Raw genomic sequence first — 12,535 nt, 5'->3', positions numbered from 1 at the left:
TATAAATAACCTCATCGATACTTACCATGCTCTGTGTTTATGATTCAGCTTAGTAAAGCTGTTTTGTTATATCACGTCCTAGCGTCCTTAAAAGTTTCAGTATTATTTCTAAATTAGGGAATGCTGTAGACAAAAGAACTTTGATATACAAAGAACTAAAAGGTTTCTAAACTAGCCAAACTAGATACCATTGTTTGATGTACAGGTGAAAAAGTGTATAAAATATAAGGAGACATGTTGAGCACTTTTGAAGTCAAAGCACTACTTACGTAGTAGCTTAGAGTAAGAGGGGCAAAATGTACTTATGGGTAACTAAAAAGAAAAGGAGAGAGGCGAGTTTTAGCTCACACTTTTTTGAGAGATGGGGAAATCTGTTTTAATATTGTGAACCTTTTATTGTTTTTATATCCATTTAGTGTTATGAGAAAATGAAAAGAAATTCATTTTTATAAACAGAGCTTTTTATTTTATATTAATTTGCTATTAGAAAACTACCCATTCTTGAAATCAATTTGTATTGCTATTTTAGCTTCCTAGAGTGATTGCTTTAAAAAAAGTAGTACTTTTTCCCTACAAGTTATATATTGTGTTTCTTTTTAAATGATAACACCATTATTGTGATTTGAAAAGGTCACTTAGTAACCCATTCATAATTGTCCTTTTTATATTTAAATTTCACGGATGCCACCTTTGAAGTCATTTCTAGACATAGTAGTAGCACGTGCTGGTTCTGGGATTTCGCCTTTTGACTTATAATTTTATATAATCATAATTGTCCATTGAAGATCCAAGAAGCCATCTATATGTTGAATATCAGCATAGCCATGAGAAGCAGAGTATAGACTTCATAACCGTTATGCTTGGGAAATGGAGTAATTAGGTTACTGTAATATTCTGATGTACCCCTGAAGTGTATAAGTGTAATTTGTCTCTGTATATTCCCTTTTTAAGGGGATTGTGAATCTTCCACTTTTTACTCTTCCTTCAAAGTGGTGGAAAGCAATGATGTAAGCCCACCTGAGAATCTTTTGGGTCTGTCGTGGAGACTACAGGTTATAATTGGCTGTGGAAAACTAATTTTCTCTTTAAAACATTTTTAGGTGGCCTTTTCATCTTTAAATCTGTTGCTGCAAACACAAGCTCTTGTCGCTTCTATTAATTACCTCACAACCATTATTCCATCTGATGATCAAAGCATAAGTGTTGCCAAGGAGGTACAAATTTCAACTGAAAAACAACAAAAAAATTCAACTCTGCCAAAAGGTATGAAACATACATTTTTGTTTTTTGTTAGCAAGGGTTTTAGAATTCTAAAGCTAAATGAGGAATACTAGAGACTATCTGACTCAGTCATTTAAATACCATTTTCCCCTTTTCTTCAAATTAAATTATATGCGAGCACCTGATATATAAGGCAAATGTAATCAATACTGTTGTTTTTAAAAATGTTTCTTTTTGTTCTTATTTTAGTGGTGGTATAGGAAGCCTTTAGGTAGGTAATAGGGGGAGAAGATCTATATTTATACTGAGCTCTTCCTCCCCGCTCAGTGGCTCCTGAAGGGGCTTTATAAAGAGTTAGTCTTTCTTTCCATTTTACACATAAGGAAATTAAGGCTCAGAGACACAAAGGTAGGGAAGGGTTCAGGAGTAGCATCTAATTGGCCAAGAGCCCAGATTTTGGATCAGGAAGAACTCAGTTCACATCCTGATTTTGCTACTTCAACCATGTAACCTTAGACACATTATTTAACTTTTCTGAGGTTCAGTGTCCTTATTTATTTATTGTAGTTTTTTCTCTTGCTTTTAAATTATAAAAGTAATATCTCACTATTAAAAATGCAAACTTTACAGAATATATAAAGCAAAAAAAGTGTTTGAATCTTTAAGAGTTGGAGAATGTTATAATTTTTTTTTAACGTAACAGTGGTTCACTTAATATAGCGAATAAACCTTAAAAGAATGTAGATGACTAGAATCTCACCATGTGACAGATGCTTTGTTTTATTTTTAGTGATTGTATCCTCCAGAGATAGTGACATTATTGGCTTCAGGCTGTTTGCCAAGTTGAATGCTTTCTGTGTCGTTGTTTGCAACGAAAAGAACAATATCGCCGAAATCAAGATTCAAGGTAAAAGTTCACACGGCATTGAAAATTGGCGAAAAGATAAACTTTTCCTTCTTTTTGTCTCTTTGCAATGCTAAAGAATGTACAAATAAAGGGCTCTAAGCTGTGAAACCTGAAAAGACATAATTGGATTGTATGCTTCCTCTCTTTGGGATATAGATATTGGTCAGAATCTGACCAGCCCAATTGACCTCTACACATATCCTGGTGTTTGGGACCTTCCTGAGAGTTATCTAGGAAGTGGAAAAGGGGTACTGATGTCAATGTAGTAATGCTATTGATGGGCTAGGAGAAGTGTCAGTCTAGATTTTAGGTGAAGGTCTGTGGACGTGCTTTCTAGTAACTTTTTAATCTTTTTTTTTTTTTTTTTACCTTCATATGATTTTTATATATAATTATGTATTTGTCTTTATTTATCTTTCCTTATGAAAAGCAATCTTATAATGGTGACAATATCTATGAGCCCATTATGTTCTTTTAGGTAAAAGCTGCCAAAACTCATCTAGCTTTTCCTCTGGCTTACTTTTACTAGCTTGTTGTGACCTGGTAGAGGTCAAGAATATGTTGAATATGTTTAATGAAATTTTTTAAGAACTTAAAAACTAGAAAACTAGGGGCTTTTTTCCTTTGTCCTTTCCAAACTGGCAGCACATCTACTAGTCTGAATTTGATTTGTGAAACTTTTATAGTTTCCATGTAAATGACTGGATATAAAGTATAAAGGATAATTTACTTAAATCCTGAGATAATCTATTTGTACTAGATGTATTTCTTCCCCTGATTGAAAAGTCAGATAATCATTGTTTAATGAATTTATAGGTTTTGGTGTTTATAAAACCAAAAAACTCTAATATTGCAACTTATTTATCCATTGGGAGTTGAAACATTGCTAAATTTAAAAAAGTCACCCCAAAATAAAATAATGTAATGGAAAGAAAGATCTTATTTATGGTAGGTCTGTAGAAATTATAATAATACAGTTTTTTTTTCAGGCCTGGATTCCTCCCTTTCTCTCCAGTCAAGAAAGCAGTCACTTTTTGCCCGACTAGAAAATATTATTGTCACAGATGTTGATCCAAAGACAGTTCATAAGAAAGTAGGTGATTGTAAACAGATAGTTAATATTCTTTAATGACTGAATATGAGCTTCTATTGTAAAATGTATTTTATTTTAAAAACATTAATGAAATATGTTTCAATAGAAAAATTTTTTTATAAAGATTATAAATGTAAAGCCTTTTGTAAATGAGATTTTATTTTGTCATTACCTTCCCGGGTAGAGTACATTCAAGTCTCTGTTTTTCAGGCTGTGTCAATAATGGGAAATGAAGTTTTTCGTTTTAATTTGGATTTGTATCCAGATGCTACTGAGGGGGATTTGTATACTGACATGTCCAAAGTGGATGGTGTGCTGTCTCTGAATGTTGGCTGTATTCAGATTGTCTATCTTCATAAATTCCTTATGTCACTTCTGGTAAAATAATTATTTGTATATTGATTTTTCAACTTTGAAATACTTTTAAAAGTGTGATAATTATGATGGCAAATGTTATAAACCTTGGATTTTAGAGTGGGCATTATTTTAATTATATTTATGCGTGAATGTAGAGATCAAAATCCCTATTTAACAGTTGAAAAGTGAATCATTTAATGATTTTTGTCTAGAACAAATTATTTTTGCTACAATATAATGAAGCCAAATTCTTTAGTATAAAAATTATTGGAAAAAAATTTCTTTCTCTGTTCCTTAACCGTATAACATTAGCTCAGTTCAGGCAGCTCATAGTTATAGATGGATTATCAGTAATTTCTTAATACTGCTAGAAAAATAGGGCTCAACGGAAAGTTAAATATTGGAAAAAAAAAGTTACCACGTGTATGAAAAGAAGATAGTGTTATTATTGATGTGCCTGTATTCTCTTTGAATTTCTCTTTTTATGCTTTGTGTCCACAGAACTTCCTGAATAATTTCCAGACAGCCAAAGAGTCTCTGAGTGCTGCCACTGCCCAGGCTGCAGAAAAGGCTGCCACAAGTGTGAAAGATCTTGCCCAGAGGAGTTTTCGTGTTTCCATCAATATTGATTTGAAAGCACCGGTTATAGTCGTCCCACAGTCTTCTATTTCCACCAATGCAGTAGTGGTAGATCTTGGGTTAATCAGAGTTCATAATCAGTTCAGTCTGGTGTCTGATGAAGACTACTTAAATCCTCCAGTAATTGATAGAATGGATGTGCAGCTAACAAAGCTTACACTTTATAGGTATGCTCTTTCAATAATTATGGATTTAAATATTATATTCATGATTTCCATGAAATTTTATGACTTGAAATTCCTACCCAACACAGTTTATTCAAATAAACTGTTCCATTACACAGAACAGTTTTTTTTTTATTGTTATTGTTTTGTGTGTGTGTGTGTGTGTGTGTGTGTGTGTGTGTGTGTGTGTTTTGAGTTGGAGTCTTGCTCTGTCACCCAGGATGGAGTGCAGTGGTGTGATCTCGGCTCACTGCAACCTCTGCCTCCTGGGTTCAAGCAATCCTCCTGCCTTAGCCTCCCAAGTAGCTGGGACTATAGACATGTGCTACCATGCCTGGCTAATTTTTTTTGTATTTTTAATAGAAATGGGGTTTCACCATGTTGGCCAGGCTGGTCTCAAACTCCTCACCTCAGGTGATCCACCTGCTTTGGACCCCCAAAGTGCTGGGATTACAGGTGTGAGCCACTGCGCCTGGCCCAGAAGAGTTTTTTATTTTGTGTTTTGAGATGAAGTCTTGCTCTGTCGCCCAGGCTGGAGTGCAATGGTGCAGTCTTGGCTCACTGCAACTTCTGCATCCTGTATTCAAGTGATTCTCCTGCCTCAGCCTCCTGAGTAGCTGGGACTATAGGCACGTGCCATCATGCCTGGCTAATTTTTTTGTATTTTTCGTTATAGAGACGGGGTTTCACCATGTTGGCCAGGCTAGTCTCAAACTCCTGATATCAGGTGTTCTGCCCATCTTGGCCTCCCAAAGTGCTGAGATTACAGGCATGAGCCATCGCACCAGGCCACCAGAACAGTTTTTTAATCAACTTTTGTTTTAAAAAATTTCAGACCTACAGAAAAATGGAAAAAAATAGTACTGTGAATGCACCTACATATCCTTCATCTAGATTCACCAGTTGTTTATATTTGCTTTAACCTATCTATAAACATATACATATTATTTAAAACATTTTTTGCTAAATCATTTGAGAACAGACATCTTTAACTTTTTGTCCCTAAATACTTTATCATATGTCTCCTATAAACAAGGACATTCATTCTCTTATATTAACTATGATATAATTCTAGAAATTTAATATCGATGTAATACTATAATCTGAAATTCAGTCAATATTCAGATTTTACCAGTTGTCCCATTATAATAATTTGCATTATAGGAATGCCCATTATAAAAATTTCTCCCTGATTCAGGATCACCCATAGCGTATAATTGTATTCTGTACTATTGAGGAAGATTTCTGTACTGACAAAAATTTATTTTGGAGTAGTTCTTCAGCTTTTCTTTGTCTTTTTATGACTACATGACTACTACTGTAGTTTTGAAGACTACAGTCCGGTTCCACTCACCTCTCAATTTGGTTTTGTCTGAATGATTCCTCATGGTTTGATTGAACTTACACATTTTTGGCAGGCATGTTGTGTAAATTATTTTGTATCTTCAGTGCTCATACCAGGTGGCACATGAAATCTGTACATAATTCATTTTAAAATTATTTTCTACCCCATCCATGAAGATTTAATTATATAGAATAAAAAATTAATGACTACAAGGCAAGTCTAGAAAATAATCCTAGAGAAAAGCTTTATGAAATGCCTTGGAAAATGCTAACTGTTCTCCTCTTGTTCACTTTGCCATCATTTTCTTCAGTCTCTGCACCAACATACCTATTAATCCTTGAACAACTGTATATGATGATTTTCTGTATTTCTTCAATGGTGTGGATTGCTTTTAAAAACTTATTCAATTTTTCACCTATCTACTGTTTAAAGAAAAAAGTTTTCTTTTCTTTTTTTTTTTTTTTTTGAGACGGAGTCTCGCTCTGTCGCCCAGGCTGGAGTGCAGTGGCGCGATCTCGGCTCACTGCGAGCTCTGCCTCCCGGGTTCACGCCATTCTCCTGCCTCAGCCTCCCGAGTAGCTGGGACTACAGGCGCCCGACACCACGCCTGGCTAATTTTTCGTATTTTTAGTAGAGACGGGGTTTCACCGTGTTAGCCAGGATGGTCTCGATCTCCTGACCTCGTGATCCGCCGGCCTCAGCCTCCCAAAGTGCTGGGATTACAGGCGTGAGCCACCGCGCCCGGCCAAGAAAAAAGTTTTCTTAATGGTTCATTGTATATCACCTTTTAATTTGTCCCTTCTAGTGGATTATAGATTAATTATAGATTCAGTTTTGAAAATACTCAAGCCACACTGTTTCAGATCAGTATTTAGAGCAGCAAATAGCTGCTTGACTTTGCTTTTTTTTAGTATGTTGCATTTCTACCCTATATCTATGCATTATGTAACATTTCTGTTTTTCGTAGGACAGTGATCCAGCCAGGCATATACCATCCTGATATTCAGCTGTTGCACCCAGTTAACTTGGAATTTCTTGTAAATCGGAATCTAGCTGCATCTTGGTACCACAAGGTGCCTGTTGTGGAAATTAAAGGACATCTTGATTCAATGAATGTAAGTATATGAGTGAAAAAAAAACTTCATTGTTGAAATTTTAAACTCCAAAGACTTTTAGCAGAAATCCAAATGAAATGTGGACTCTTTTGCTGAATAGTATAAGAGAAATTTCAGTGAGACTTTGTCCAACAAGATCATTATTATTTTCAGTAGAATTTAATCTTTAGTTAAGATTTCTTAACTTTAAAATTTGTTATACATACATATTGGTAGAGATCTGTATATAAATTATGTATTAGCATATTATACTATATCTCATGTATTATATATGTACATTTTGTTTTTAGGGATATCTGAGTAGCCCTAAGATGATGATAGCATTGAGGGAAATATTTACTTTTTTGTATTGAAGACAACCATTTTATTTCGTTGGAATTGTTATTGTTTAAAAAGTAGAATTATGCATTTTCCAAAGTTGTCACTTTAATAGAAAAGGTCAGATTTCTTTGATCATAATTAACTTTCAGTAAACATAAGTCAAGTTATTGGAGCCAATACTGACTGATAAATTACACTGGCTTTCTATAAACATCTTATTATCTTTGAAAATAAAAATTTTAACATGAAATAAGTAGTGCAATACTTAAGTGAGTTGTGATTGTAACTTTTCAGTGTTAGGATTATTCTGCCCCTCATGTGTTGCAACTGGGAATTTATTTTCTGTATTAAAATTGTTTCATTTTAAAATGTAATATAGTTTTTTTTAACATAATATTTTACAGGTTAGTCTAAATCAAGAAGATCTTAGTCTTTTATTTAGGATACTATCAGAAAATCTCTGTGAGGGTACTGAAGACTTGGATAAAGTGAAACCAAGAGTACAAGAGACAGGTAAGAGGCTGACAGTAAGTGGCATAATACATATGTGTCTATTTATTTATGGTTTAGTAGGGAATCAGCAAATAAAAAGTAAACAAATATATGTTTACAAATTGCAGTTTATATTACCGAGTAAACAAACAAGATGCTATTGAATGAAATCATAGCTGGAGATGATCGACTCTCTTAAGCTAAGTTGTCAGTTATAGTTTTGGACTTTTTTCTAAGTTGCGTGAGTTGAGAGGAGGCCATAAAGAAGGACTTCAAATCAGTGGTAGATTCTTGAAATAATCACTGAAATTGCATGTATAGAAGAAACCATTTTGAGTTGGCAGTAGGTTATGGTAGCATAGTGTATCTGATTTTTCAATAAGGCTTGGTAGTAAAATATCCGTAAGAATTGAAATGGTTGATAAATTATCACTTTCCAAAGATAATGAAAAGATTATACAGCAGTGAAAATGGAAAGAGAATTTAAATTATTAGTTACCATGGCCCTTTTGACTTAAAGAAGAAGTTCCAGCCTTATTTTTTAAGGTAATATATGTGTATGTCTATATATATATATACAAAATGTTGTATACACACATAAATATATAATCTTTAGTTTTTTTCAAATGGTAGCATCCTGTATGTGTACATGCATGTGTGTGTTTATTCACTTTGCTATTTTTAAAAAAATATTAACAGTGTATCTTGGTGTCTATTCCATATCTGTAGATATGTATAGATCTGCTTCATTCTTTGTAGTGGCTGCCTGGTATTAAATTCTGTTGAAGCATCATAATTTATTTAGCAAGTTCCTAGCGCTAGACATTTTTGGTTGTTTTTAAACTTTCATTATTACCATGTTGCATTGAATATCCTCATGCACATACTTTTACAAGTATGTATATTTCTATAGGATAACACCAGTTAAAAAATATGTAAATCTAATCGACAATTAGGTCAGCAAATAATTTCGATAGACTAATTTAAGATTTTGACAGATCTTGCCGATTGCCCTCCATAGAACTTTACTAACCCTGCACTCCCACCAGGTTGTTTTTCTATACCTTTCTAACGTAGTATATTATCACATTAAAAAATTTTGGACCATGTGCTAAGTGAAAACCGGTATGCCATTGTATTTTTCATTATTAAAAAACTATTTTACTGTATTTTAATACATACAGTGAAGTATACAAATATTCAATGCACAATTCAGTGAATTTTTGCATATATGGATACACCATGATCAAGATATAGTACATTTTCAGCACCCCAGAAGGCCTCCCTCTTGCCCTTTCTCAGTCAGTACCCAACACTCTGCCTGCAAATCCACCCAGAGGTAACTACCATTTTAGCTTGTAATAGATAGATCAGTTTTGCCTCTTCTTGAATTTCATATACATGGAATCATACAGAATTTACTCTTCGATGTTTGGCTTCTTTTATTCTTCATTTTGTTTGCGAGATTCATCCGTGTTGTTGTGCATAGGAGTAGTTTGTTCTTTTTATTTCTGTGCACTATTCAGTTATATGAATGTATCAAAATTTATTTTATTCATTCTTTGATGGACATTCAGGTTGTTTCCAGTTTTTAGCTATCATGAATGAAATTGCTATGAATGTTACTGTGTGTCTTTGACGTAGTTATATACACTTTTTTTTTGGATACATAGGTAGGAGTAGAATTACTGGGTCATATGTGAGATTTGGGTTTAGCTTCAGTAACTTGTGCCAAATTATACCAAGCAGTTTTCCAACTGGTTGTACCAATTTACTTTCCTAGCAGCAATGTATGAGAGTTCCAGTTGTTTCACATTCTCCCCAGTACTTGGCATTGCCAGTCTTTTTAAATTTAGCATTCTGATAGATAGGCAGTGGCATCTCACTACGGTTTTTATTTGCTTTTTGATTACTAGTGAAGGTGATCACCTTTTCCTATGGTTATTGGCCATTTGGATATCCTTTTATGTGATGTAACCATTGTATCCTACTGACAACTATTTGATGTTTGCCTTTTTTCTTATTGATATGTAGTTTTTAAATTCTGAATATGAGCCCTTTGTTGGTTAGTGTGTGTTGTATGCATATATGTATAGAAATATCTTTTCCCTGTCTGTGGTTTGCCTTTCACTCTCTTTTTTCCCAATTTTTATTTTAGATTCAGGGGGTACATGTCCAGGTTTGTTACATGGGTAAATTGTATGTCACTGCGATTTTGTCTACAAATGATCCCATTACCCAGGTAGTGAGCATAGTACCTGATAGGTAGTTTTTCAACCCTCCCCCAGTCCCACCCTTTCCCCTCTAGTAGTCCCCAGTGTCTGTTGTTCCCATCTTTGTGTCCATGTGTACTTAATGTTTAGCTCCCACTTACAAGTGAGAACATGTGGTATTTGGTTTTCTCTTACTGGGCTAATTAACTTAGGATGATGGCCTCCAGCTCCATCCATGTTGCTGAAAAGGACGTGATTTCATTCTTTTCTGTGGTTGCATAGCATGTCATGGTGTATATGTACCACATTTTCATTATTCAGTCCACTGTCAGTGGGCATCTAGGTTGATTCCATGTCTTTGCTATTGTGAATAGTGCAGTGATGAATAGGTGAGGGCATGTGGTCGTTTTGGTAGAATGATGTGTTTTTCTTTGGGTATGTACCCCGTAATAGGAGTGCTGGGTCAAAGGTAGTTCTGTTTTAAATTCTCTGAGAAATCTCCAAACTGCTTTCTATAGTGGCTGAACTAATGTATATTTCTACCTACAGTGTATAAGTATTCCCTTTTTTCTACAACCTGGCCAACATCTGTTATTTTTTGACTTTTCAATAGATATTCTGACTGGTGGCCTTTCAGTCTTTTAATGGATCTTTTAATGAATAAAATTTGTTAATTTCAATCAACTTAAATTTACTGGTTTTTTAAATGATCAGTATTTTTTATTTTCCATTTGAAAAATCTTTGCCTATTCTGGGAATTGTTTCATAAAAGCAAAAATATTTGCTAGAATCATTTCCCCTGGTTCACATTATGTTTGGAACAGTGATAGAGTAAGGTGATAGTTAGGAAACCTTGCCCTATGCAATGCTTTGTCAAAGGTAATGATTAACAATAGCAGCTTTCTGTATGGCATTCTGGTATAGCTTACACTACATGGTTCCTGTGTGTTGTATTGGTGGTCAAGATAATGTCAACCGCAATAATGGTAATAACTAATTTAATGATATTGAGGGACAGTGGAGAGTGAAGACTGTAAAATCAGACTGCTGAATTTGGGCTCTGCCATTTGTGCGACACTGAGCAAGGGACTGAATCTGTCTGAACCTCAATTTGCCCGTCTCTGAAATAAGGACAATAAAGTTCTTACCTCAAAGAGATGTCGTAAGAATTAAATAGAACAGTCCATATACAGACCTTAGAACAGTGTCTGCCACACAGATGAGCACTTAGCAAGTGATAGCTGTTGTTATTTTTTGTATTACAGTTTAAAACAATTTTATTGCATTTCAGGGTGTACGAATTTCAGAAACACAGCATCATAATTATATAGCTTTACCTTTGTTTATTAATATGGCATAAGAGGCCCTGACCTCCCACTCCCTTTTTTCTTTTGTAGTCTTACCTCTTGTTGTCCCCCTTATGATTCAACCATATCAAACACCATTCTGTTTGCAAAACCTATCATGTGTTATCATTCCCTGGTTTTGCTCCTTTCTAGTAATGTCTCCACCGTGTGAGGTCATTTGCTCTACTTGAATAATACCTCCTCTAATACAGCCTTTCTTGACTTCTGTATAACAGTGTCACGCTTTGTTCTGTGCTTTCAGTGCATTTTATATAGAGTCTATTAACATTTGTTCACTTAATGTGACTAGGTGTGGCCTGCTTGTTTGTTTGTATTTTAAATGTATATGTCTCTTCCACTAAACCATGAGTTTTCCAAGGGCTAGCGCTGTTACTAATTTGTGGATTTTCATTGCCTCTACCAGGTCCAGAATACTCATATAAGTCCACAATAAATATTTGTGGAAGAAATTTGTGAATAAAAGTAATGAATTTCTTTTAAACATTTCAGGTGAAATTAAAGAGCCCCTTGAAATCTCTATATCACAACAAGATGTACATGATTCAAAAAATACTTTAACAACTGGAGTGGAAGAAATTAGGTCTGTAGACATCATTAATATGCTGCTGAATTTTGAAATTAAAGAGGTGTGTAATTTTCATCTGTTTTTGTAAAGTGAGGTGAATAAGTAATGGATGTTGGAATTACCTCTACTAAACTTATGGATAATTGATACTGATGAAAAAAATGTATGTGGGCTGTTCACATGTAGCAGTGATGTTTTAAAAATTGAAAGTTTGTTAAGAATTTGGGAGTTTATAATATTTCATAGAGAAAATGACAGCATGTTGTATAACATGCTTTTTAATGATTTTAGGACAGTTGGAATGTCACTTGCTTTGGATGTCATATAAGAAAGGCAGGAAAGGGCAATAGTGTCTGATAAATTCTTTTCAAATGTTAGAAACTCTTGATAGAATAAAACACAATATGCCTGCATTTTAAAAAAAGTTACATTACTAGTATGTTTGCCATCTGCATACTCTTGAGGAAAGATGAAATACATTTTCTTCTTTATTCACCCATCCAACAAATATTTATTGTATGTGCCCAGTGATAAGGATAGAGGTAAAAGGCGTAGAGTCTGAACTCATGCAGGAAAACTGTTAACATTTTTGTAATTATTTCACGAAAACTCTGCCGAGGATACTAATTGGAGCTTGGGGTGCTGATGGTAGGGAGGGGGCATTTAAGCAAACTGAGAGGGTCAGAAAAGATTTTCCAGAGGAGGAGACATTTCAATGAAGTTTTTAAAGAGAAAT

At 34.3% G+C, this 12,535-nt stretch overlaps 1 protein-coding gene and 1 long non-coding RNA gene across 6 annotated transcripts in view; one reads left to right on the top strand and one right to left on the bottom strand.

Annotated features, from left to right (window-relative positions):
* VPS13C (vacuolar protein sorting 13 homolog C) overlaps window positions 1-12,535 on the top strand; it is a 201,496-nt gene that overhangs the window by 93,935 nt on the left and 95,026 nt on the right. For all 5 annotated transcript variants that reach the window (XR_010131001.1, XM_055364235.2, XM_031002250.3 and 2 more), the window contains 8 exons: window positions 1,101-1,263; window positions 2,012-2,128; window positions 3,118-3,221; window positions 3,432-3,599; window positions 4,080-4,384; window positions 6,694-6,841; window positions 7,567-7,675; window positions 11,724-11,860. Coding sequence is in view for 4 of the 5 variants with exons in the window: in XM_055364235.2 (XP_055220210.2) it covers window positions 1,101-1,263; window positions 2,012-2,128; window positions 3,118-3,221; window positions 3,432-3,599; window positions 4,080-4,384; window positions 6,694-6,841; window positions 7,567-7,675; window positions 11,724-11,860 (1,251 nt within the window). In the remaining variant the exon portion in view is untranslated. The remainder of the gene's footprint in view (window positions 1-1,100; window positions 1,264-2,011; window positions 2,129-3,117; window positions 3,222-3,431; window positions 3,600-4,079; window positions 4,385-6,693; window positions 6,842-7,566; window positions 7,676-11,723; window positions 11,861-12,535) is intronic.
* The window catches only part of LOC129527290 (uncharacterized), a 135,013-nt gene that overhangs the window by 54,458 nt on the left and 68,020 nt on the right, over window positions 1-12,535 (bottom strand). The window lies entirely within an intron of this gene.

The sequence above is a fragment of the Gorilla gorilla genome, chromosome 16 (assembly GCF_029281585.2).
Source record: "Gorilla gorilla gorilla isolate KB3781 chromosome 16, NHGRI_mGorGor1-v2.1_pri, whole genome shotgun sequence".
Lineage (NCBI taxonomy): Eukaryota > Metazoa > Chordata > Mammalia > Primates > Hominidae > Gorilla > Gorilla gorilla.
The sequence above is the reverse complement of the archived record's forward strand: the minus strand, read 5'-3'. Positions and strand labels throughout refer to the sequence as shown.